General features: G+C 35.4%; 2 protein-coding genes across 4 annotated transcripts in view; both read right to left on the bottom strand.

The window, feature by feature from the left end:
- Window positions 1-911: 911 nt before the first annotated feature.
- LOC123716159 lies at window positions 912-7,019 on the bottom strand. 2 transcript variants are annotated; one of them, XM_045671755.1, is made up of 7 exons: window positions 6,636-7,019; window positions 6,241-6,516; window positions 5,175-5,516; window positions 4,485-4,786; window positions 1,771-4,404; window positions 1,597-1,702; window positions 912-1,478 (listed from the first exon to the last, which is right to left on the bottom strand). In XM_045671755.1, exons 1-7 carry the CDS (start codon window positions 6,918-6,920, stop codon window positions 948-950), a joined length of 4,476 nt encoding a protein of 1,491 aa, XP_045527711.1. In that variant the 5' UTR covers window positions 6,921-7,019; the 3' UTR covers window positions 912-947. The 2 variants fall into 2 exon arrangements, with proteins under 2 accessions (XP_045527711.1, XP_045527712.1); XM_045671756.1 differs by having other exon boundaries at window positions 1,597-1,699.
- Window positions 7,020-8,190: 1,171 nt separating this feature from the next.
- Window positions 8,191-27,263, bottom strand: part of LOC123716021 (semaphorin-1A) — a 185,490-nt gene continuing 166,417 nt past the window's right edge. The window contains exons 4-17 of one of the 2 annotated variants that reach the window (XM_045671498.1): window positions 24,286-24,481; window positions 18,913-19,017; window positions 17,580-17,668; window positions 16,995-17,136; window positions 16,677-16,879; window positions 16,204-16,349; window positions 15,445-15,527; window positions 14,950-15,178; window positions 14,635-14,783; window positions 14,325-14,450; window positions 14,024-14,234; window positions 13,626-13,833; window positions 12,675-12,819; window positions 8,191-12,359 (exon numbers count right to left, since the gene is read on the bottom strand). In XM_045671498.1, coding sequence (XP_045527454.1) covers window positions 12,748-12,819; window positions 13,626-13,833; window positions 14,024-14,234; window positions 14,325-14,450; window positions 14,635-14,783; window positions 14,950-15,178; window positions 15,445-15,527; window positions 16,204-16,349; window positions 16,677-16,879; window positions 16,995-17,136; window positions 17,580-17,668; window positions 18,913-19,017; window positions 24,286-24,481 — 1,959 coding nt within the window. In that variant the 3' untranslated portion in view covers window positions 8,191-12,359; window positions 12,675-12,747. The remainder of the gene's footprint in view (window positions 12,360-12,674; window positions 12,820-13,625; window positions 13,834-14,023; window positions 14,235-14,324; window positions 14,451-14,634; window positions 14,784-14,949; window positions 15,179-15,444; window positions 15,528-16,203; window positions 16,350-16,676; window positions 16,880-16,994; window positions 17,137-17,579; window positions 17,669-18,912; window positions 19,018-24,285; window positions 24,482-27,263) is intronic. The other variant, XM_045671499.1, reaches the window with a different exon arrangement.

Here is a 27,263-nt window from a genome sequence, read left to right as displayed (position 1 = left end):
CGTATTCTTACTTTAAGAGGATTATGTACATACATTTTTTAAAGTATTAACCAGATTCTCGCTTGAGATCGCGTTTCTTTTTGGGTGAATGTTCTTTTTTTCTTTACCAAAACATTATCCACTTTAACTGCCAAATGATTCTGCTAATACGCATTGATGTTGTTTTATTTTGTTGTTAAACCAAGTATCTGTGATTTTTAAAATAGTTTATTACCATTTTTAAATTCATCATGTCAATACACGATAAAGAATAGACTCGTAGGTTAAGTTTCAGAATCGAGACTTGACTCCCATACGAGACATAAGACATACATATTAACACACACATAGTCAAAGCCGTACTGGTTTTTAAAATAGAAAACCCTAGAGTTACCACCAAGTCTCGATCCTGAATCTGCAAAAGGGTTTTTAGGGTCAAAATTTGTCTGCCATCAGGCCCAGTGGTGGCAAACACCAAATTTTTTAATTTGCAGAATTTAAGTAACCTTTTATTAATAAATTCACATAAATAACTTTAGAATATAGAGCGTAACTTTGTCCAGGCCTCAGATCTTCTTTCTGTGTCCGTTTTGTGATCATTTATATGAATTTTGGTAATTTTTATTCAGCCTTTTAGTTTTTCATAATTTTATAAAATTATAAGATAACGTTCTAATTTCCAGAAATAGTAAATATTATTTAAGTATTTCCGTTACACCAGTTTTAAGAATCGATAAGTTTCAGTCAGTTAGTTAAGTGTCCACAGACATGCCTATTTTAATTTATTATTAAAAAATTTAAAACTTATTAAAATTAAATACAAGGGAAGGGCGTCAATGAGACCTTTAATGAAATTTAACACTAAAGTCTCTCTTTTGCCAGTATTATTGTTAGCAATTAATAATTTCAATAAACGAGACAACGAATTACTATAACAGGTTTTTATTTAATACACATAAATATAAATGTTACGTTCGCCCTTCGTTACCTTTCAATAGCCTATGTTTAATATATGAAAACTTCGTAAGAGAATTTCGCTTTGGAAAAACAACAATCTCAGTGGGGGCTTGGTAGGGATTGTAATCGATTAATTCGGGTTCAGTGTCGTCGGAGAATAAATCTACTTCGCAGGTTTCCATACATTTTAGCTCTACGCATTGAATTTTTTCTAGAAATTCGCAGATGTCCTGCACACTTCTCGTAGTAATGAATTCGAAGGAACTCGACAAGTAGTCAAAAGAGCATCCGGGACAATCAAAGACTTTACTCATGATTACACTTGCCCAATTAGTGAATACGTTATACTGTAATTCGTTATTCAGCGTCAGCCAGGGCTCGGGTGTGATGAATTTGGTGTCTCCGATCTGGAAGAACCACGGTTTTGCATATTTCTTTAGGACAGCCCGATTGTCAAAGTAACCGACTAGTAATATTGTACCCTCCTCTTCCAACTTCTTTAATTTTTCGTAGAGCGAGTTCCCGTCCAGTCCTGTGAGGTCCTGCAAATAAAATAGAGTTTAATATCCACACTGACTTCATAGAAATCACGTCGACCACATTTACATCGAGTTGTAATGGAGAAAATTTTTAAGATATAATCATGTTATCGAAGTATACCTTAAGCTCGGCAAAGGTTCCTCCACTTTTTTGTTTCTCGTCTAAATATTGAATAATTTCATCGTCAGTATCAATATCTTTCGTTTCATCAAATGTAGCGAAGCTTCTGAAATATAAAATATTAGCATCGAGTACGAGAAAATAATAATAATAAGATAAATAAGTATACCTTACCTCGTGAGACTCGCTAGCGGTTCTTTAAAATCGCAATCCTTAAATAATTCAGAAAACGTCCTGAGATTAGTTAGGCTTTTCCAACCGACTAAACCAGATTTCAACTTATATTTGCCCTCCGTGTCGATTATGTTCATCTTTTCTTCTTGAATGAGGGAGCCGGCCGACCCCACGATGACCGGGACGGCTACGGAGACTATTTCTAAGGTCTCACACGAATGCATCTCGAACAAGAGGCAGTTTATTACGGAGGATCCTTTTAAACCGGTTTGCGGCAACTCTTTTATCATAAACTCCGCGAGATTCTCACTGAAACGCGACCGAAGCTGGTTAATCCATCTCCTCCTGTATGAAAATGAAATTTTGTACGATGATTGGGTGATATCGTTGAAATGTACTTTATGGAGGCGATTATTCAAAATCTTCTCTCTCGCCGAAATGGCTCCACTCTTTCGCAATTCTTCTATAGCCCCGCGCAAATTGTACTCCTGATGCATCTTGAAAACCGAGTAGATGGTTCGAGACGTCTCTTCCGAGACTTCTCCGTCCAAAGTTAGCATAACTGTCATGACGATGCCCTCTTTCAGCATCGCCATTTCAGGTTGACTCTCCGAAGCCGTTCTGTACAGGCTGTACACTTTCATATGGGTCGATGATGATACGATATATTTATCGTGAAATTCGTCCAAGTCCCGAGCGACGCAGGGCGTCTGCTGTATCAACGGCTTAGTCTTAGCGATTTGATTTATTATCCAAAGAAGTTCCAGCATCGGTACTTTTGCTTCAGTAACGAACTTCGGCAGATTTGCGTAGTGTCTCACTCTAAGAACCTTTAACAATCCTTCGTACTTTTCTATTAAGTCAGTGTGACGTCTCAACTCGTTTAGAATGCACATCTTTTCGTGCGCAAGTTCTGGGTTGTTCTCTAGAAACGTCGCACGTCGGTGACATAGAGACGCCAACTTTCCCGGGTCGAGAACCGAAAGTAGGTTCTTTGCCACTGAATTTCGCACCTTGATGGAGCCGGGAACGGGGCCCATAACGGCAACTGTGATTTTCAGCATGTTTAGTATTTGATCGTCTAGTTTCGACCATTTCACGGCAGACTCGCGTCTCCTAGTCAGACGTTTCTGCCTGAGAGGCTTGGCCTTCACGATGGGCTTCGGTCTGGGGTTACCCTTTCTCTTTTTAACTGGCTTTGCTTCGTCTCTCTTCAATTTGGCACCGGATTTGGAGCCCTTTATGTATTTCATTGAGGATTTCAGTACTTTTACGACTATCGGTTTAGAGTATCTAGCGGTGAAAGTCCGCCAGAAACGCGGCATGTCGATGAAGATAGACGAATCGAATCCGCACGGACCTAATCCGTCTCCGAACCGACTGCCGTCATCGTTTTCTAACACTTCGTTGCCATTTCTCAGCGGTTGTAGGAACTTGTATCTCTCTCTCTTGATTCCGCTTATCGTTGTGTTCAACCCTATCGCCTGCACTTCGTCCCAATACTTCATCACGTCGTTCATGCTCTTGAAGTAAAAAGTCTTTTCTAAGGCCGCGTGGCTTTCGCTCGGCCTCGGCCAGATGCCGGAAGTGTCTAGGATTTTAGCTCGTTGATTTACGTAGAACACGAAGTTCAGGTAGACGGCCTCGTCCATGGCGCACGAGGTCGGGTCTCGTATCAGCTGAATGAGGCCCAAGACGGCGAGTAATTTTAAACTGAGTTTTATGGAGTTATGTAGGCTCTTGGAGTTTAAAATGGGGTATCTGATGTTATCGGGGGCATCTTTCAGTTTCACTTCCAAAACTTCGTCGCTATATTTCAAGTTGGAACAGGTGAGCCTTTCACTATCGAAAAGGATGTTCCCCAATGCGAATTCCACTGTCATTTCCGGCACCAGTTCATTTAAGGAAGTGAATCCCGGAATGAAATTAGTCTTGTGTTCGCTAAAGTAGACGAGTTGTACTATTTGTTCGTGTAGCTTTTGAATTTTCATGTAGCGAGGGTAGGCGAACTTGGTCAAGGGTCGAGTTATGAACTTGGATGTTTTCTTATGTGGACTCTTGTACTTCATTTGGGCTTTGTAACTCAACTCCGCGTAGTGATCTTTCAATAGAGAGTCATTAGGCTTCACGTACGGAGGACAAATGCAGAGTGAGAACCTATCTTTGTCGGGGCAAGATATTCTTAATTTATAAATTTTTATTTGATCGTCAGTAATCAACTTTTGAAGAACCAGTTTCAAGGATTTGGTGTCCATCGGCGGTTCGCCCGTGTCGAGTGACACGAAACTGGATAGTGTCTGGTATCCTGTGACGAAACCCCGTTCGTTGACAACCTTCAAAATGCCACTTGCAAACTTCAATTGCCGTAATGTTGGTTTCTTTTTATTATTGATCAAGGATTCCTTAGTCCGATCTTCGAAGCCGTCGAGGACTCTGATTTCGGTGATAAACTTCTCTAGGTCGTCGTCATCATTCTTATCATCTTCGTTACTTTCTTGCTTGCGACGTTTCACTAGTGTTTCAGATTCCACCGATTTGCAGCGTTTCCTATTTTTGGTTACATGATCCAAGAGTTTTTGTTTTTCTTCAGCGTAAATATTATTAATTTCGTTAGTTGCAGCCACCGCTATATATCTGTAATTGAAAATACGATGCTGTAAATTGCTTTATTATTCTCAAAAGTCAAAAATATAATTTTGACAAATTTGCAATACCTTGCAGTCCTCTGTCTACCCTTATCCTCAAGGAACTCGCTGACTAGTCCTTTGCTTTTAAAGATCCGACAAATTATTCTGCTCGTGTAAAACTCTATGCCGAGTAGTTGAGCTACTTCAATTTGAGTCAAGCCCTTTAAGCCAGCGTCGACAAATCGTTCATATGCTTGTCTCAAAAGACTAACTCCAACCTTATATTGGCACTTAAGTGGGGTCGCAGGGGTCTCATCTTCTGAATGAGAAGATTCATCACTTGGAGATATTAGTGTTATATGCTTCTTTTTCTTTTCATCCTTTTCTTCCTGTAATATGAAATAATATTTGTAACAAACTTAAATATATTTATTGTTGATTTGTTACAAATCAACCTGCAAATTATTTAGCCTGTTTTTTGTAAGCTTAGGCTAATCCTTGGAAATCCTGTTAATGGTTTAGTTCCATAAATTTGTGATGTTTAGATTTATAAAGTATAAATCTGTGTTTTATCTAATTTATTTTTTTCATGTTTGTCTTTTTTAAGTCTTTACTTCTAAGTTATTGTATGTGTACTCTGGCATGGCTCTTTAAGCACCAACTCTTTTTTGTTTAACACTTAGTGGTTTTTTGATGTTTCTGTACTTTTACTTAAATTACATTTACAAAATAAACAACGCGTTCGTTTTTTTATGTCCCTTAGAAATAAATACTTACAAATTTAAATATATTAATAGTTTTCTGTAGTCGTTTACTTTGATGAGGAGTTAGATAACCCATTCTAATCATCTTCTCATTTCTCTCGCTATAATTTGGTTGTTTACGGAGATATTCAAATAAAGTTCGTATTTTGCCTATCTTTGGTTGAGACTTTACAAATGGCTCATGGAAGCGTTTCAGTCGTAACAATAAACTCTTCATACCCCTATCACCCATGACTTGTGTAACACATTGCACTCTTATTAAATCTAGGTTTTGCAATGTTTTTCTATTGTAAAAGAGAAGTTTAGACTCTTTCACTATTTTAGTAAGATTAGTATTGCCAATTGTCATTTGTCCCTGAAAATTTAAAGATTTATTATTAGTTGATAGACTTTTAATGGGCTAAGTATCTCTTTTGCTTGTTTAAAAATAATATTACTATGTCAATATCATCAACATCATCAGGGCGATAGAGTACCAGCCTCTACTAGCCGCGCCATGTGATAGGATCGTTATTCAACACATGTTCAATAGCAAATACAATGTGCTACTGAGAGAAGAGGAACGTGATCGTGAATCGACCCTGAATGAGCTACGCATATATACCGATGGCTCAAAAACAGGGCGTGTCTCCGGCGTTGGCATATTATCTTTCATCATAGATCAAGATCTCAGCAGGAATTTTCAATGTGAGTGTGTCGCTCTATCCGAAGCAGCCATAGCCGTGCTGTGTGTAGGAGTTTAATAACTTTTATATTAAGTTCGTATCCGACAGTACGTCTGTGCTGATGGTGTTAGTAAGCAAAAAGACAAACAGTAAACTAATACTGGAGGGTCACAATGCACTTTTGGCAATAAGCCTGACAGAGTTTCCCTACAGTGGATTAAGGGACACACGAAGATCTATCGGCAACGATGCTGCCGACGGACCTGAGAGGAGAGGCTCAGAAATGATGCCTGCTGGCCCGTATCCGCTCCTTCCCTTAATCTTGTCGCAGGTTCGCATCTGGATGTGCCAAAGATGCCAACAGTTAACCTACCACGCATAACAGAACTTACTATGTCAATAAACAAAACTTACATTTCCTCTTCCTTTGCCAACCAGCTCTAATATACAGTAATGAACTGGTGACAGCAAAGATAGGAGGCATATGGGTAAATGCGGGGCTAAAGCCTGCCATCTCACTTCTATTGATGCTACGATTACTAATGTATCACCATATGTTTCTACAACTTCCTCATATGTCTTTGTACTTATAAGTTCAAATGGTATTAGTGATCTGGTTTTGTAATTCGCACTTGATCCATATTCCCCTTCAATCGGACAGAACTCATATGGCCCATCAATGGCTGTAGGCTGCAATAAAGTTATATAGCCATTATAAAATCATGTTTTTTTTTATGAGAAGATACTGTGCATAATTCAATAATAAATAGAACGCAACCACGGACTTAGTAAGAATGAATTTAACTTACAGGATCCAAAAGTTGACCAGATTCTTCATCAACTAAAGTGAATCGATCTAAAACATCTATCTTGGGCACAGGCGTATCTAAACTGTAAAAAGATACAGATTGCGAAGACGATAAGAAGTTCCAAAATTTGCATATTATTTTCGGTGTAAGGGTACATGATAATCTACTCCCCATACGTTTCCAGAGAAAATCAAGGCTAATGCCTTCTAAGCCATTGAGGCCTATCTCATCAATGAGAATACTTTTAAAGTTGAAAGAAAAACAGCTTTGAATGTTATTCTTCATATTATAACTGTAAGTTTTATGGTATCTAAGTAAATTAAACTTATTGTCACAAATTTGCAAATTCCTCAAACCATAATTAATATAGGTACATTAGCTAAATTATAGGTAGGTTTCCTACATTATCTAAATGATTCCATTCCTACATTATATAAATAAACAAACAAATAATTAATATTTGTGTAATTTAAAACACAGGCAATTCATATCTACGTTTGAATATATTATTATTTATATATATTCTAACATATGATAGTTGACATTCGACTCTGACATTGATCACAGAACACTATTACTTCTAGCGACATTGATACTCTTCGACAACGTCGTCTTTTGACTTCAAATTATCTTTCACAGACAATATAATTTGAAAATTAAGATGATTTCGAGATGGGCAGCATACACCTTTTTTACTTTCTTATCAAAATAATCTTTCTTAATTCGTAAAAATTTCTAATAACATATCTTAAGGTTAAAATTCAACACACCTCTAACATATTAGTGCCGTACTGAGGTAAATTTGTCTGAAGTCGTGCATTCGATTCTCAGTTGTGCATTAATTGACTTTTAAACACTTAAACCAAATTTGTGCACTATTAACACTATCTTGTAAAGGAAAACAGGCCACTGACATCAGGAATTTTTCCGTCAGGAATTTCAATACTCGTCGAAGGTAGTCGATAACGTTAAACTCATATTTCAACAACATATTTTTTTGAAGTTATCTACATCTTTATATATTTGGTTATTAATTATGGAAATCTGAACAGTATTAAATCACAAAATATAAAAGTCTTAGTTAAAACAAAATATAAATTTATCAATTATTGGATTCCTTTTTTTATTATGACACGCGACAGCCGAGCCAGCGCATATTATTTCACCGAGGGAAGGGAGCATCCTGGATATAGCTTCGGGATACCCAGGCCCACACACTTTCCATCCATAAACAATTGAAGACCTGAATAATTTGTTTAGTTACTCATATCAGGCTCAGGCTAATCCATCCGACCAACATTTTAGGACCCTTATTCATTAAATATCATATTATCAAACATTTATCCATATTTTACACCTAGTTTATTGTAACATACGGATTTGCTACTTTAATTTAGTTTTAGGAATGTACAACTGACTAAGTCAATTATCATATAGGTAAGGTAAAGAACAAACAATAGTCAAGTTTCAATATTTTATTTACTAAAGAAAAGGAATACATTTTATCCTTTGCTAAAATATTTAGCATATATTAATAATATTTTAATGAGAAAATGATCATAACATCTCAAACAATGACGAGAAAAATACAAAATTTGTTCACTGTTAGGCAGAAAAATTGTATTTCGCTGATCAATGTTTATCTATTTGTTTCTAGTTATAAAAAATTGCACTCTATAAATATGAGCAGCGAATATGGTGTAACAGTCTATTCACTGCCTTTGCTTTTTGCATTATAAACTCCTACTTAACCTATGGAGTGTCTAAGGCTTTGACTACATTTTGTCTTGCGCACGCGCAAACAGATGAAAGTATTTTGTACGCAAGACACTATGTAGAGGGACCAAAATGCAAACCGAACCTAAACGTAGGATACTTACGAAATTAGCAATTATTAAAAACTTAATATAAATTACAATATTAAGTAAATTATCTCACATTGTTCGCGATAACCATTTTATAATTAATAATCACAATGTTCGAATGACTTTCTCTATTCTGTTTTATTGTGATCATAATATTAAATCGTTATCTCAAACAGTCGGTAACTAGTTATGGCTAAAGGCACGCTAAAAAACCTGACTAAAGCTGTACGGAGTCCGGGAGTGTGGGTAGTCTACATTTGCAATGAAAATTATTTAGGCACTTTATAGTACTGAGTTCCCAAAGATTTATTCACAATGCTTTTTTTTACGACTGAAGTAGAAAAATATTGCACACGACACGAAAAAACAAACGACTAACGGCGATTTGACAGCTTTTTTTAAATAAAAATCTTAATTTTCAGCAAGTATTACGTGTAATTATGTCTTTAAAAATAATAAAAATACTGGTATTGTTAGACGATAATGAGAATTTGCAAAACAACTACCAAATCACCGTAGATTTCAGTCTAATGAAAAATGTATGTCATAAAATATAATTATATATGATACAAGTGATGGTTAGTTTGAGATAAATGTGATGTAAACGCGCTATATCTTATGATTAAGTTAATAAGTCGGATTCTTCAAAATGTAATCCTCTGTAATTACAATTTATTTAGGTATAATAAAAGTCTTCAATTTCTAACACTAAGGCTTCGAGTCTCGAACAAAATGAAGCGGTCTATGTCTACGTACGTATGATAATTTCTAATATAATTTCCGATAATCAATAAATAATTTACGCTTACGTTATATCTATATAAGATTTCTAGGCATGTTCATGTTTTACGAGTATAAAAAGGTGGTTCAGTTATCTGAACATAGAAATGGTTATTGTACATTTCATCATTTATTACAAAACAACTCTTAACAATCCTTTTTTTTTTCAAAATTTTGCGCTTAACTCTAATGCTTAGTACTAATTTCTTGACCAAATTACATTAAAGATCTTTCTATATACATTTAAATTAAACAGCTTAACATAATTAGTACAATTTCAAAATTTCTTGGAATTTTAAAAAAGCAAGCATATAACAGGTCTTCTACTTGATTGTACGCTTTTAAAATTCAGAGAAATTTGTCTCGTGTAACGCCAATATCATAATAATAGCAACTTTTGTATATTAGAAACAAAATTTACTGTGCGTTTAATTAATAATATTAAATATGAAAATTGGCAGTTTATATCGATAATTGTAAAGTAATATTTAAGTAAATACATAATTACCTAACACTAGAAATAAATTATTATATCTTAAAACGGCGTCTTTGGTATGTAAACGTATTACACATGAGTATTGTATTATTAGAATATTAAGGTTTTAGAATGCCATCTCACTTTCTTAACGGGCACATTAATTTTAACAAGCCCAAATAACGCTTCGATTTAGCTATTTAGCTTCGAGACCAATTAACTAGATTTTATAGATATTTAAAAACGATTGTATCTTTCGCTCTACGAACTAAATCGAAGAACACTCGAGGCGAGCACAAACTTTTGCACAATAAAGATTTCAATAGTTTGTGTATGCCCATAGTGATACGTTAATTGGTAGTCTATTGTGTGTCTACTCTACAACTCGTACTAAATCAGTTCAAACGAATATCATGTCATCGTAATGCACCATTATTTACAAGGACCTAAGGGCATGTTTACCTGCGTACAATGGAAAAAAGCAAAGCGAACCGACAAAACGTAGAGCGGTTTTATATTATAACTCAATCATGTTCTTATAAAGGATGGGTATACACCACCCACATGATATCTTATTTATAACGTTATAGAATTTTCGTTATTTAAATTAGTGAGAAAATGAAATTGGTTGTAAGTAGGTCATGCCATGCCTTTAGATCAGTTTTCCACGCGAAAACGGAACTATCCTGCCACACACACTTAGGCACTAGATCATTACAAATAGAATTGACTTTTTTTTACATACAATCAATTGTCAACAATCAGTGAAGTGACACTATCACTACGCAGTGTCGAAAGCTTAAGTTCTTTAACTATAAAACAGCAACAGGAACGTCATGAAAATGAAATTAAAACGTTTGGCCCACATTTATGGTTAACATTTAGAATCGTATATTTTATAAGTTAGGTTATGCGTCGACATTTCGTGTCAATTTGTAACAAAATGGCGGCGTGTCTTAACCTGTGCTCTTAGACAAGTGCCTTTTGCCGCCAGCGTACGCCTTAGCGGAAAACGTGAGCATTTGACAACTCCATCTAAATTTTTTTCACGCCTGCGAAAAAGTTCACTTGGCTAAAGGCCCTGTAACGTCATAGAATGTATGTACATGGATCGATCGATCATAGTGATTGTTAATTTACAAAATGACGTACCAACAATCTAAATCGCGAGCTCGACGCGTCGCCCTAGACTATGCATATGACTATAACTATAACATTACCGAATAGTCAAAACGTTTCTATTCTATATCTAGATACATCCATAAGAAGCACTTTAATTACGAACGATTATCAGGACTTTTAATTATTTGTACAAGGTATATATTTGCATTTTGTGTTGAGTTCACTCTGTGTCAACCGTGTATAACTTGGCAACACTAAAAAAATATTATAACATTTTCGTTGCAATGATGTTGGCAGTTCCTTTTTGCAAATCTAACAACATCTGTTCCCACGCTGTATCACGATTGGAATTTAAATAATGAAAGTAAATCAGCGATTTTTTATGTTACAAGACTGCAGTTTAGTGGTCAATCTTATTATATTTGACCAAAAATATCAGGTAAGAATGATAAATGCTATCCTGCCATACTCTTATCGGATGGTTATTGAGTAATTACTTTTGGGCATTATTTCATCTAATTTCAAAAGCAATACAACATTGGTGTTGTTAAGTTAAATGATATCCCAATGAGGACATTAATAAAACTCATGATATTAAAAAGAAAATTGAAACTTTATAATTCTTATCAATAATTCAACCATTTAAGGTCGACATTTAAAATGAATCTGTACGTTTATTAAGCCGTTTAAGAAGGACTTAAGCATTTCTAAGTCAATTTTCCTCTCGACTCTCAGCGACATTGTAGATCTTTAACTTTTCACTATAAAGTAGTTAAAAAAGCGACTCGTGAATTGCACGTTCCTCGAATGGAGAAAATATGAGAAAACTTGCAACGTGTCGTACTAACCATGTAGCAACATGTTACCAACACAACTTATAATTTACCTAAATGATCAGTAAACTATGCTTTCTAAACGATCTACAAGGTCAGCCACCGTACTTCCGATACTTATTATTAAAAAAAATACACTCCGAGACACGTCTGAATGATAAGAACCTTTGGAATGATTAAAAGGCCCGTATTCTTGAACGTCTCACAAGTCACATCGTAGTCTCGATGACTATGGATGCCGTCAACAATGAATCCATAGCGATAACCGGTTCGACAAATTTAAGTTCGATCCCGTTACAGAAGTGGGCCTCGGTCGGTCGCCGATGACAGGCAATCGGACGAAACCGCCGATAAATCACATAGAACAATCAAAGTTCCTCGTCCATCAACAACAAGTCGGAATAACAACGTCGCACCGGGACGAGTCTCTCGGGCGAAAACAATCACATTCACAATCGATAACAACGCACCGAATGTCTTCAGGGGCGGGGCGGCTAGTTGCGGTAGATATAGGCGCAGGCTTGGGGTGCGGGGGGCGGGGGCGTGGGGGGCCTTTCACCTGAAGGTGACGGCGAAGACGACGGCGGTGACGGAGACGACGACGATCCGCTGCCGGTCACGCTGCCCGAACCGCTGCTGCGCTGCGACACTGGAAATCGTTAACGGCATCATTAGACATATCACAATCGATCAACTCCCACTGGTGAGTGAGGTTCTCTATGATGAGGTATAGGAATCTTTGTTTCTTGTCATAAATTAGTAAACAAATATTTAATACATTTGATAATGTTCGACATTCAGGCTTTAATAATTTAATGAAAAAATAAATCATTTAAAATGCATCAACTGCCAAAACGAGACATGTTCTGCGTTGATACTATTTTAAAAAGCTGTTCAGTAGCCGCGAGTGATTTCAAAAATGTAATGTTCTGTTTATAATTCTCCATAAACAAGTACAACTCACCCAAAGTGTGGTGATGGTGCGCATTATGCTTATGATGATGCAATTGGTCGCGCGTGTCCGCCCCGCTTGTTTCTCAGAGATACACCTTTTTCACTGAACGCGTTGTCGAGAAACCGTTGTCGTTGCCCCGCCGGTACCCATCGCCCTGCGGTCCGAACATTCCTGCGTTAACTGACATGCCGCAGAAAAATGATGTTAATGAGGCGTTAGTGAACTGATGCAACTATTGAAAGCTTTATACTTCGAGATTAAATCGTGACATTGGCTCCAGTTTAAAGAAACCAAACGAGTTTACCTTATTAGATTAATTTTCTGCCACGGAACATCTCGAGTATAAAACTTGTCATTGTCTACGCAATTGTATAAGCAACGGTTACGAGAGTGTTTAATTGCATGATTAATGGAAAGCTTTCATGGATAGTGAATGATTATGATGAAATATTAAAACTGGAAACAAAAACCTGCAGAAGTTCGCCGTTATGATTAAAAGTCAACGTTCCCGAGTTGTTAGGAATTTACAAACATTGATAAGTGCGGAGCTAGAATTGAAAGTGTGCCTTGCACGCGTAATTTACAGTTAGCATAATACATTTTAATGTTAACTATCGACTATTTCATGTTTTTCAATACTTCATATGAATTAAAGTAAACAGTATCTAAATTCTAACTTGCAGGCTGTTAGTTAGAATTTAGATAAAAAATTGGTTTCTTCAAGTTGCAAATTACACTTGTTTCGTTAATTTACTAATGTGGTGACAGGAGTGGTAAGTACGTTTTTTATGTTCTTTTGTATTTGATAATAATTAAAAATAAGAAGTAATTGTCAAATGGCCTATTAAAATTGTCTTCGATTTAAAGAAATGATCCGAGGGTATGTAGAACTAGAACGGTATATGCCAGTACCGGTCACCACGCAGAAGCCATGCGAATAAACGAAGGAGCAGAACTGACATTGACCTGATGCGAGCGCAGGGTTCCGAAGTTGTCCCGGCGGTAGGTGTCCGGCTGGAACTGGAAGAGGGTCTCGTGGTGGGGGTGGTAGGGCGGGTGTTTGCGCAGCGTGGCCCGGGGCGAGGCGGGCTTGGGCTGAGGAGCCAGCACCGGCTCCGCGTACGTCACCTCCTCTACTTGCTGGAGCAGCTTGGGCTCCGCTTGGATCCTTGTCGTAAGAAGCTTTATTACGTGCTTGTTCTTTTTAAACGTTCTTTTTAACTAACGTTAAATAGCGTACAATATGTTTGTCAAAAGTATGTAGGTGTTACTAACAAAATAGTTGATTTTTAATCCTGCGTGCAAATTTATTATTTAATTATTTTTGCTTACAATTGCACAATAACTCCATTTCTTACCTATTAATATTCTGCCTCTGCTCAAAATACTCATATTCTGTGTCGGGGTAGGGCATGTTGTCGTCGTCGTCCTTCTTGCAGCGTCTTCCACAGATATAACCTGCTGCAAATCCAGCTCCGAGTGCTGCTAGTGCCCCCGCTGCCACTGCTAACGCCAAAGTCTCTACGGAATATGCTGCTGGAGGTGGATCTGCTGCTAAGACCTCTGGGCCTGGAATTTATTGGAATGCAAATTACAGTTTTGCATAAAGAGATTTTTGAATTAATTAATTAGCTTCCTTATGCCTTCTTTCTTACATACCTTCGTTATTATTGTTACTGCCTTTCCCATCTTTGTCCTGCACAATATTTATGACTTCTCCTTTGTTCTCTCTTGCATCATCATACAGTCCCGAACTGAGTCCACCAACCGCCCCCGCGTCCTTACCTGTTGATATTGTGCAGTTATATAAATTGCTGTTACCTAACATTTTATAAGTCATACAAAAAACATGTGAAATCTCTCAAAAAAGAATTTTCATAATTGAAATGTTCTTTCACGCTTAGGGAAGCTTATGCCTTCCATTATTAATAGCATTCACAGTAAAGAAAACGCGGCTGGAAGTACTCACTATGAGGACAGGCAGCGTGACTGCCAGTGCTGACACTCTGGTAGAAGGAATTCTCGTCGAGCCAGCGGCTGACGCCGTGTGAGTATGCGCGACACCGCCCTGCCTGCTTGTCCCACGCACAGTATGGGTCTTGTAGGGCCACGCACTCTCTGTAAAGGAACTTGCTTTTACGATCCTGACCTTAAGTTTCTTTGCACTTTTCATCACACTTAACAAGATTTTCTATAACATATGTTTCATACTACAACTCGATATAACATTAAATAGTAGGTACTGCTTAATGCCGGTATACGAAGAATTATCTACTATACTCACGAGCAAGAACTAATCTTGTCACTGGAGCATCGATGCAGTCTCAAACTTAGGACTTCCTTATCTGACACTGCAATAAGTCTAGCCGCATCTCGTCCAGCCCTGGCCACTCTCAGAGCTCGAACCGGGGAACCCGCTCCGAAGGCCTGCAGCTCTTCGATGACTACGGGCGCCGCGCGTTTGTTCGTGTCGTATGACACTGCGTTTATCGCTTTTATTATTTTGCCATTATCTGAAAACAAGAGTAGACTATTTAATATAAACTTATTTTTAACTTTAATTATTTATTTTTACGTAGCTATTGAAAATCAATCCAGGTACATATTGATAATGTACCTAATCACACTGTTAATTTCATTTTATTCTCTCAGTGTTATACTGTACTTTTTTCGTTCCGTTACCCACATCCAAGTCAAGAGAGTGTCAAGCATACGTCTCTCTCTCTCCGTCTCCCTCTACTATTAACGCTATAATATTAAGATGTCATCAATTTCGTACCTGTGCCAATAAACAAAACATCATAGGCTTTGCCTCCTGGTGTTTTCACTTGTGGATCTACAGCGATCTGTGTAAATCGGTAGCTGAAAAAAAAAACACTTTTTAAATACTTCATTAAAATCTCTTTAGATGAGATTTACAAAAAAAAAAAAATAGTGAGTGAGCTTGGTGCATTAAAAATAAATTAATTTGAATTTAGGATTAAAGAATACCGTAAGAACTGATTTCCGGCTTAATTAAAACGGAAACTGAATTTTACAAAAATTCTACCCCTTTGCTACTAGTTATACCCCTTTGCTGAAGAAACATGCGGAGGGAATGAAGCGCGGGAGAGGGGGAAGATTAGAACCTTTTTGAACTCAGGCTGAACATCGTGCGATAGTAATAAAAAGCATGAACATTGTGCCGAGAGACATATCAAGATATAAAAGTGCAAATGGTGAAGACAACTGATACGTAGAGTTATACTGTGACAGTATTCTGTGCCATACTTAAATTTATTAGTGACAGTGTTTTGTTGTTTTTATTCCTGTGTTTCCCTCGTAATTTGTATGTTTTTGTGTGAAGTTAAATTCTTCTTATTTTAATTCTTGATTATTTTCAAACAAACCCTCGAAGAGAACTGTTTCTGCCCACTCGTAACAATATCTGATTCAAACTGTTCATAAATCTAAAAACTTTTGCAATACCTATTTATTCTATATTCTATTGAACCTACTATTCAAATAGAAAGCCTTTTTAATTACAACAAGAACATACTGAAAGCTGGTTCGAATAACGATCGGTTCGCCAAAGAACGCTGGCACTGATTCGTCCATTAGCGCATGCGTTTTGATGAAGTTCAACGTTTGATCCGGCAACTGCCTGGAGTCGTTGTGACAGGTGCCTGGTCTGGGCTCTGGTACCTGAAGGAATACGTCAATTTATTACAAAGAGGTATTAGATTTTAGTTATCTCTAAGATCTCGATTATTAAACCAACTGAACCTACTAACTTGATAGGAACAATTATTGTTTCATTGAGATCCGAACCAACTATTCCACGCAGGCGGTCGTGACATATTTCTGCAGATCTCTTTTTTCTTTTCAAAGAACGGTTAGTGTGAAAGAGATATCTTAAAAGCGAAAATGCCACCCGAATAGATAAAATGAAATTGATCATAATTTTACTTTTCAGGACATTATATATTTTCTGTTTTCGGCTAAAATTGTATAAAGCTCAGTCATAATAACCTTGGCACTATTAACAGGCAACCAGTTGGAGTTGATAGCACTCTGCTCCTTGAAGGTTCCTTCGAAGGTATCAGCTATGTCTTGCATACTGAAAGCGCACACCGCACTACCGGATATGCTGTTGGGCGGCGTCGTGAATGTACCGTAAATCAACTGTGCGTTCAGACCACCGTAAACACCTTCTATCAGTTCTGTCGTGGATTCTGAAATATTATGCAGAACAATAAGAATATTTTAACCCTATTAAAAGCCTCGTATATATGTATTGAGATATGATTCCTACGCAAAACCAAGGGTGTAAAAACCTCGCAGACTTACGAATCTCGTTAAAATAGAAGGGGAAGTCGCCAGCGACGGAACAATTGAGTCGCGACTTGAGGAAGGAAGTCCAGCGTTGCTTGAAGCGGTGTGGCCCCCCTCGGTCGTCGCGGCACACGCGCGCCACGCGGGAGAACACAGACTGCAATGTTTTGGAGGCTCTTTATTTAAGGGAAATAGATGGAAATACGTTATATTTCACTCGAGACTGAGGGAGCTTGTAAATCGAAGACAATATTCGGCAGAAAGTCAGCGTTCCTTTCCGTTCCTTTCTAAGACGACAGTAGCTCACTTTTTTAATTTATTTCGTTTCTTAGTTTTAAAAAGGTTACCACAGAATGCTCATACCGAAAAGATTACAGTTCGTAATTATAGTTAAGAACGTATAATGTGAAATGTAACGAATTTATTAAAATAAATAAATAATAATTACGCAACAGTTACTTTTAACGTTTCACTGTAAAGGATTCGAAAGAACATAGAACACTGTGAACTATATCGTACGTAATTAATGTATTTATTAGTTGTATTCACAATAATTAAGCCAGTCTCCGCAAAGCCACATCTATATAATGCATAAATTACCTTTCCACAGTTGATATATTCCACCGCTGTTTCCCGAAAGAAAAAGTACACGAAATTGCCATGTACTAACGAATTCACGAAATCGGGGGCTGAAATTCAAGTTAACGTAATTAGTCTAAGGACACCATACTAATGCCCTGCGTAAACATATCATTAAGGCTGTAACCCTATCATCTGTGCCGATAATTTAAATGCCAGACTAATCCGATTTATCGATTTGTCGCGTCAAATGTCACTGTGACACTTGCGAAAGCCTGTTTGATGTGTGATGAGGCGGGATTTTGAAACATATTTCAAATAACTAATGGTATAGATGTATTTTAATCTCACAGCATTTTTAAAGCAATATTTCACTACTCCTGGCTAATATAGAAACAATATTTAAAAAGTCGTCGTCTGTGTTAATCCGAAGAAAATCATTTAAAATTAAAGTCTGTTAAAGACACCTAAGTTTATATGAAATTATTAATTTTTAACTTAACATAATATTTTATTAAGGTAAGACTACTCTGACGTTATTATTTGAACATATATCGTTAGAAGTTAGCTCTATTTTCACTGAAACCAACATTGGTTTAATGAATAGAAATTATATTATTTTCGTAACCAATGAATCGACTATAATAGATGCGCAGTGTTGACCATTTCATTAAAATCAATATATTTGCGTATTTCATACCGTATGTATGCAAATTCTGTTTCGACATTTTAACGAGCTACTATTTACGTGTTCGCGTGTTCTGAAATAATTATTGAATATTTTTTCACTCAAAACTCGAGGAATTGGTTTTGTTTTCACTCCTCGGTTTTTATAGGTACGCATCTTTAGTAGAAACGTATTGATGGATTAACTCAATCAACTAGATTATGTTTTAGAATCAGAATCTAATGTGGAATGGGCAGACATTTTCATTTTTATTCCTTTGGGCAAGTAGGTCTCTGTCGTTTTAAGACTAGGCTAAATCGGTTCCTATATGTTTTTAATAAATGCTATTTTCTTAAAGCAAAAAATCACCTAACAGAAAAAAGTTCAACAAAAACAGCGAAACTTCATAATGTATTCCTTAATAAAAAGAAGTTTTGATGAACGCTTCGTGTGTGTATTTTGTAAAGGAAAGGTATAATATGACTCTCCTTTCGGCTCCTTATTAGCATGTTTTTGTTATTTGAAATATATTAGATAATTTAATACGAGTATCAGCGTTTAAAGTAATTTAAAGGTATGCCAAACATTTGAGGACCTTTTTGTGAGGGAAGACGGATGACATCCCTGCAAGTCTAAGACAGTTGCAAGTTCCGATGATTGCATCTACTGTTAAGGTGTCATATTTACCGTTTAATGTCATAGAGTCGTAAGGCTCAGTCTGAAGTGGTTCGCGGTATATTATGGGCTCCATGCCACTAAAGTCTGCCACCGTGCCTGAATACAGCTCCGCATCTGAAAATGTTAACAATGAGTTTAGTATAAACCACTTTTAATTGGTCAGGCATGTTTAACTCAAAGGTACTGCATCCAATTCCCGGCGACACTATTATAGTTCATTTAGTAGCAAAGATGGCCACCTATTTAATATGTCTGCGAAGTAATTGCTGATGGCTGACACACGGGTGATAAAGGGCTTCATTACACTGCAGTATTTAAATAGATTTAAATTTATAATAATTATAAATGTTATTTGTTAACGCAAGAGCTGTAAACTAGTATGGAAATATAATTTTATTTAAACTATAAAAGCATACGTACTCAATTCATTCATTTGAATAAATCTCGAGGAATCAATACCTTTATTTTTAATGCGCATTGAATTTCAATTTATTTGAATAAAAAACGTACAATGGAAAGAAGTGAGATTTCAAAGAGTTCATAAGTAGTGTGTGTATACTGTATATAGTTGTGTGTATACTGTATATAGTTGTGTGACATCTGAGCATATTTATTTTGAAGAAACTGATCCCATGAAGAGTTGTTTCCTAAGGTTTTAGATTAGTTGGACATGTTGTTTTGTTTTTTATTGAATCAGTAATAGATTAAAAGAAAATAAATTGTATTTATTATGAACCTAAAAAATCTGTAATCGAATTAAGAAAATCGGTGCAGTTTTAATAACAGATTAAAGAACGAGTTACGTGACCGGCGTTTAGCTCTGAAGCAATTAGATAATATACTGTGCTATTTAAAGCCTTACTGGGAATTTACAAGCTAGTAACCACGGTGTGTCAAGCTGGTGGGAATTTACTTGTATATTATATAAATATATTTAAAATAATTCTCTTTTTTATTATGTAAACTTTATGCGGGATTTGTATGTTTATTGATTTATAAGTTTATTTCGTTTAATAACCTGAAACCTACCTAGGGTATAATAAAGTATTCATTAAAAAATTGTGCTTTTTGAAAATAAAATACTCAAGTGTGAAAAAAATCCTGTATATTAATATCCAGCTTTCATATTTTGATGATTTAAAAATTACTTAGAAAAACCTCCTTTAATCAATAATTTAAGTTTCTAAAGCGTGTAAATGTTTACCAAGTTTAATATAATAATAATGATTTTTAGATACATTTGTATTCAAAGCTACTCCCAAAGTTAAAGTAACAATAGGTTCTTATTTCAAAAAAATCTTTTCCCCAAAACGAGTTCATTTTATCACAGAAATGGCAGAAAAATTGTGTTTCGTCAATCGTCTGCTTTCTACGTTACGGCCTACAGCAGATGGTGCTGAAATGTATTCATACGTTCCATTCAATTGTGAGCCGTATTGTGTTGTCGTAAATATCAAAATAGTGCGCTTATATTTGATTCATTGCTAGCCATATTGAGGCGAGCGTACCCTGCAATGTACCGCATTGCAGTGTTCAACGAAGCTTTGCAGTAATAGCTACCCAATATTTCGGAATTAGAGGTGTAATCTTAATAGACGTTCGTTCTTGTAATAAGCCAGACATTATCTCTAGATAACAGTATTGTTAGTTAATATTTTTTTAGTGTTAGGGATATTACAAGTTAACATTTGTGCATAAATTGTATTAATTGTAAAACTTAGTGGTTTATAAACAATAACAATGTATGGAATGCGCATTCGAAATGTCGAAACAGATTTATATATTTGAATAAATATATATAAATTATAGCCAACAAACGCGTATCTTGACTTGGTGAATGCAGTTTTTGAATTAAGTTACAAACAAAAATGTATTAAACTCAAATGGACTTTAAAATAGACACAGGCTACGTTATACGATACAAGCTCGAATATGAGTCGATGTCGAAGTGCATTACAATAATGTCGATAACTTAAGTGGCATTCCACTATGTAATGTACTACTATGTAACACGATATGATGATACTTTACATATTCGACACTCACGCCTTGCCCTGGGTTTACAAAGGTGCCAGTTGAGTTTACAACCAAGTACAGATGACTCAATCGTGACCTTTTGTATTGTGTGATAGTTATATTTTGATATGGTTTCCTTTTCTTTTAAGTGTTTTATACATGTGCTTGTTAGTAAATGGTTTTAGTGGCTTAACAAAAATATGCTTTTGTTCTGTCAATATAAACGAGTTAAGTCCCGTTTCTATAAAAATATTGAAATAAACTTTTGGTTTTTATACGCGTCAAAGCAGAATTTATTTGACTTGTATAACTTTTTCCATGAAACCCCATTGTCTAGAATTCTACTCTGTGTATCGTAACTGACATGTTTACAGTGCATGTAAACCTTTTGTTTCGCAAATACCTGTGTCAGAAAATTTCTACTATTTGTTATATCATAATTTAAAATCAAAAATTGATTTGATGATCTAATAAGAGTAGAACTGAATTATTACTTCTATAAGGTATATAACACTTACTAACACACACATTGAATACGCATTGCGTCATGGTTTTAAAAGTCTATCTCGATAAAGCTTTGTCTACCAAATCATTCCTAGCTCTGCAGTGCTTCTTAAAACACTTTATGCCCATGATAATGGAGTTATCTAATACTAAGTTCATCTCGAAACCTAGTGTTACCGAACAAATTATTGCCCTATGTATCGAGTAACATACCGCTAAGAACGGCCGGTTCCCGAGAGGGCCTTTCGCCTTAATTGGAACGATCAATAGTGGATAACTAACCATAGCTGTGGTAATGGACGTCTGCTTCCACTGTATTAATGTTTTAATATTACATTGGATTACCTCCTGTGATTCGTTTTGAATAAGGATATTAATTAGGTCGAGGTTCGATGTTAGCAATTGTGTAGGGAAATTGTGTTTATGTGTAGTTAATGCGACGATGTCAGAATATTTCATAGAGAGTGTATGTTGTCGTATGTTGCATGATATACAAAAATATATATACAGGGAAAATAAATATTATTTTTCTTTGACAGTTTACGTAATATTTTATATAATCTTTAGTTGATTTTCACGTGATAAATGGTTGTAGAATTTGCTGGGGGATGAGCTAACGCAAAGAAAATTGGACTAAGGGACAAAGGAATAATTGATGATGTACAGTTGCGTTGCATAAAGCGTTTACAATGGGGAGTGTTCAAGAACATTTGCCTATCCTCGAACGTACATTCAAATTAGCAAGTGTCGAATTTTGAGTGTACAACTATTGTCATATATTGCCGTAGATGGTCTATAGATCATACGATCTACGGTATGTAGTAGGTACTGCATTACCGTAATCTACTATGAAGAAATAATACATTATTTTAATGTATTTATTATCATAATTAAAATGGAAATATAAACCTAACTACAGAGAGTATGGAATAAATTGTTTGTTCTATTTACAGTCCAATAAGAAAATAAGGAATGAAGTGAATATTTAAGGTATTTCTTTAGAGATTTGCTTCACTTCGAGACTTATTTCTCGTATAAATGTTAATTGATGATCATGGAACGTCACCATTTGTTATTATAAGTTCAAAATAATAATTATATTAATATATTTATAAACTATATATTTAAACTTTAAACTTTTCTAACATTTAATTTAGATACAAGTATCTGTAAATGTTTATGGTTTTCTAAGATTAGTTTTTCAATAACAATGATACTAAAAACAAATTTCAAATAAGTTACACGGTAGTATATGAAACTGACGGGAATCTCCATAATATATAACGCCGTAAAAAAATTAAGACTGAGCTTCTCGAAGTTTCATTGTCTCGGCACGTATAATGTATGAAGGTACACAATAGTATACCACCCTCCTGGGGTTCTTTCAACTCAACAAAGAGTGGCCATTGTGCGCTATCAGACTGTGAAAGTGGGTTCAATCGATGAAAAAGATTTCCATTTTTCCTAATTTTCTCACAACTGGCACATATGTTCGAGCTTTAAAGCTATTTTTGCTTTTAGTGAACGGAATAATCGACCCAAATCAAATTCTTTGATTTCAAGTTTTATTCATATAAATGTTTTTATGTATAAATTTTTGAATAGCTACTGTAGAAAAATATTTGTATAAGATTTATATTATTGATGCGATATTGTATTGAGTTTATATCAAAAACTTCAGTAAACACAGATCCTTGTTATAGAATAGTCATAGTTATATATTTTGTGTAATTTGTTTAACTTAGTTAAAATATGGCTCAGTGTTTGATGGTCAATAAAAAAAGGGGAGCTACCCACACCCATCTCAATAACAAAGAACGAAAAGAAGAATTTGAGAGTTAGTAACCAAACTACGACAATAGTAAGTCAGAAACGGTACTCAATGTTAGAAATCCGAAAGTACTTCGTGGAAGAAATGTGAAATCAGGAGCAAAGCAGCATCACATCTGGCGATTAAGTTTAGATAATAGTTATCTATATATATACGATGTCAATTTGTTCTCCCTATGGAAGAACAATATTGATCTTCAAAAAAAGGTCTTGGTGTGATGGGGTACAAGAAATTTTAAACCAGATCGGAATTCTATGTACTGGAAAGTCTTGAGGGGGGTAGGGTGCAATCTAAGTGTACTCTAAGAACTGGGTTTCTTTGTACCTATGTAATATGCGCGACGGTGAAGGCCTAGACTATTTGTGATACCAAGGGCAATACCTTGCGACCTTGGGACCTTGCGACACTATCGACACCTTTATATATTCGCAGAGTGAATTCACAGTAGCGATATTGTTATTTTTTGCTCGACATTATCGTATTGGCGTAGTCTCTAAGGATAATGTATGTAATAAATAAATAAAATATGTCGAATTAAGTTTATGCGTACCACCTACATAATGACAAAAGCTTTTCGGTTAATAAAAGCTCAGCTCAATCTAGTTGTTCTAAACGGAGGCGTTTAAAAGCGTTTAGCTGCAACCTACATCCCGAAAAGAATTGATGAAAAGTGAGAACATAAAAGTTATCTACCGTACATTTCAGTTTCTAAACGGCCCGTCATGAAACCTGAATGTGCATAAGATTGAATAGTGAATGTGAATCGCCTTACGTCAACGTTAATCATGCTGACCTGTTTGTTTTTGGCCATTCATTCCCGGCTTATTCGCTCGGAATGGGCCTGACTGTTACGTATGTACCGAAATGAGACAAATCGTTAAATAAATGATTTTGTCACTCATTACACTAGTGTTTTTATTTAAATTAAATATCTTTTTAAGTTAATGGCTATTTATAGCGATATTTTTTTTAAATAATTTTACCTAAATGTCTATTATTTGTTATCCCTATTAAGCAAATAGTTACAATACCTGCATATACAGCGGTAGAGTTGTGTTCAGGGTCATAGGGGCAGACTGCCTGCCCCGGTTTTTCTTTTTCCATATGATATGTGTCTCTTTGGACGCCATACTCCCGGCATACGGGCTTGAAGCTGTTGGTCCCACAGATAAGTAGCCTCCCCGATCCCAGGGATACTAGCACTCGAATATAATTCTGACAACTTTCCTGTAAATTAAGTAAATAGGTTATTTCATGGTATTTATCTCTACAGTAAAAAAACAATAATAATTAAATTCTCTTTATATTTAAAATATTCCAAGGCGAAATTTTTCCGTATATAATTATTCCGTAATGGCCGTAATATATAAAATTACTATTTCAAAGTGATGAAAACACCAATGCCCAAGATATATAAGTTATAGTGGATGAATGAACGTCTAAATAGACAAAGCGAGCCTGAAAAAAATAGAGAATAAAAAATAAGGATATTAAGACAAACATAGTAAACAACGTTATTTATGTATAAGCGAAAATGAATTAAAGGAATCTGTCACCACCCAAAGAGCGGAGGAAATGTGTTTTCCTAGCTCATGTCACTAGCAATTTGAGTTGTTTTTGCCAGAAGTCACAAGTGTCGGCAAATCGTTGTGCGCCTTGTTACTTCCCCGAATGTGTGGAGATAATATTCGGAATTTTCCGCTTCTCATATTAAGCTAATGTGGATGAGCAAGAAACGGTACTCTTATTTTTACAAGGTTTTTATTTTAACTTTGTCACGATATTAACGATTATCTTAAAAATGTATTTAAGGCATTATTTTTTAAACAAAATATACGAAGATTTTATATGTTATTAGTATTGTATGGCTTCATCAGTTTTTACGGTGCTTAAGTGTTAATCTCTAATTACAATGAAACCTGCAACACGCATTCGATTTTCATTACATTTTTCAGTCGTTCTATATGGATTTATTGCACAGAACAGTCTAAAGCATTGTCTATGACATATCGCATACAATGACAGATTACATTAGCATGCAGAGTCGGTCACGCGACTCAATCCGGATTTAGTCCAGCCCGCTTGATTGGATCGTATGTTGATTCGATCCGATTGCCGTCCGACTGAGAGTTTAACGCGTATCCGATTCAGTTCAATTCAAAGAATTAGCTTTATAAAATTTCCTTCAAAAAAATAATCCCAAGTTATATTAAATATAAAATATGATTTCATTAAATCATTCATTACGTTTCAGTCTCGAACGAGTAAAATAAAAATAAAACTTATTTGACGGCTTTAATCGCGAAGATTTTATAGAAGTTTTTACTCGCGTAAACCTAACACATTATAACAGCAATAAGTATACGTTTCACTAATACAAATTTAAAACAATAATTGTGTTTATGATTTTCCAATAGTTATATGATACGTATACGTTTATTATTATGGCTCAGATTATCGCATCAGTGCTGACACCTTTCACACTAATCCATTACAATGAAGACGGTATATTAAATTGAGATAATAGAGATTTTGACGGCTTGCGGCTTTTGGAGAACAATGCCGCTGTCGGTAACATTATATACGGTTACATTGACTGAAATCGCAACACAGTCACTGTTTACCGTAATGTTTGATTAAAACTATTTCAAGAAGTTGTTGAAATTGCTTTATTATCGTCATTAGAATGACGTATGTTCATTTAAATTTTATTACATTCATTTAGTATTCTACAACTATGTTCTAATCTGAATTAAATTCATGAAAAAGTTCTATTTGTTGCGTAACTATGATGTAACAGGCTCTTTGAAATTAATTTAAGCGACATAAAGGACCTGGTATTCTTGTTATGTTTATTTCAATTTATTGTCAATGCCATTTTGTATACAAAATCATATATTACACTTCGAAACTAAGATGTAATAAAAACATTGGCTAACGCCTCTATAAACATTCTCTTAACATAAATAGGATAAGGATTAGGTCATAATATTTAGAAGCCTTTGCCAAGACTCAACTAGGTCATAGTAATAAAATGATTATATTGGCTTCAGATACTAACCGACATTAAAGGCAATATTGATCGTATATAACCATTAAGATGCTTTGCTTTTGTCCGAGAGGCATCAAATAGCCTATAAACTGTGGTCCGAACGACCCTTGTCTGTGTTATAAATCACTTAATAATAATTTATTAAAACAAGCCGCTGTTTCAAGAATTACATATACAGCTTCAACCAAATTGTTTAAAGCTCTCAAAAAGTTTGTATTTATCGTGATTTCATCATTTTGAATTCTTGAATCGCTTGAACAACCAGGAAATAACTCGACTCTAGAAATTGATTGGCCTTCCTGTAGAACATTTGGAAATTCAAGCTTGAGTGGCGTCCTCGCCTTAAACAGCCGTCAGACGTGACTATCCTTCGGTTTCGGTTGATTTACTTGGCTCTAGTGTCGCAAATGTTAGATGTAAATCACTATTGAAAAAGTCCTACGAAGGTTCTACGGTGCAGACTCTACGCAGTGGCTACGCGTCTACTATGTAGTGTTTACGAAGCTCTTTTATACCTCTGTTTTGTTGTGTAGAGGACACAGTATGGAAATAATGATTTATCAAAAATTGGGACTTAAAAACAACATTCAAATAAGATCATATTAACCACCTGTGTAAAGTTAAATGTGTCGTAATAATTGTTCATATTTTATTTACGTAACTTTTGCCCCGTATAGAATAACTTACGAATAACTAAAGGAAAATTTCCATTTCCACATTTCTGTAATTACGTAGAGACTGCTCATTATCTCGAAGTAAAATAACATCACAATACATCTTTGAAAGGACAATTTCCCTTCTATTCATTTACTGAAACGAGATATGTGACATGATATTGCTTTTCTTTTATAATTACGAAAATATAAAACAACTGAAGATATTACGAGAAACATTAGTTTATGGGCGTTATGAGATCGATTTTGAGAACATCATCTCTGTTATACAAACAACTAATTC

This window comes from Pieris brassicae, chromosome 11 (genome assembly GCF_905147105.1).
Source record: "Pieris brassicae chromosome 11, ilPieBrab1.1, whole genome shotgun sequence".
Lineage (NCBI taxonomy): Eukaryota > Metazoa > Arthropoda > Insecta > Lepidoptera > Pieridae > Pieris > Pieris brassicae.
Note: the sequence above shows the minus strand (reverse complement) of the source record. Positions and strands in the feature narration are given on the sequence as shown.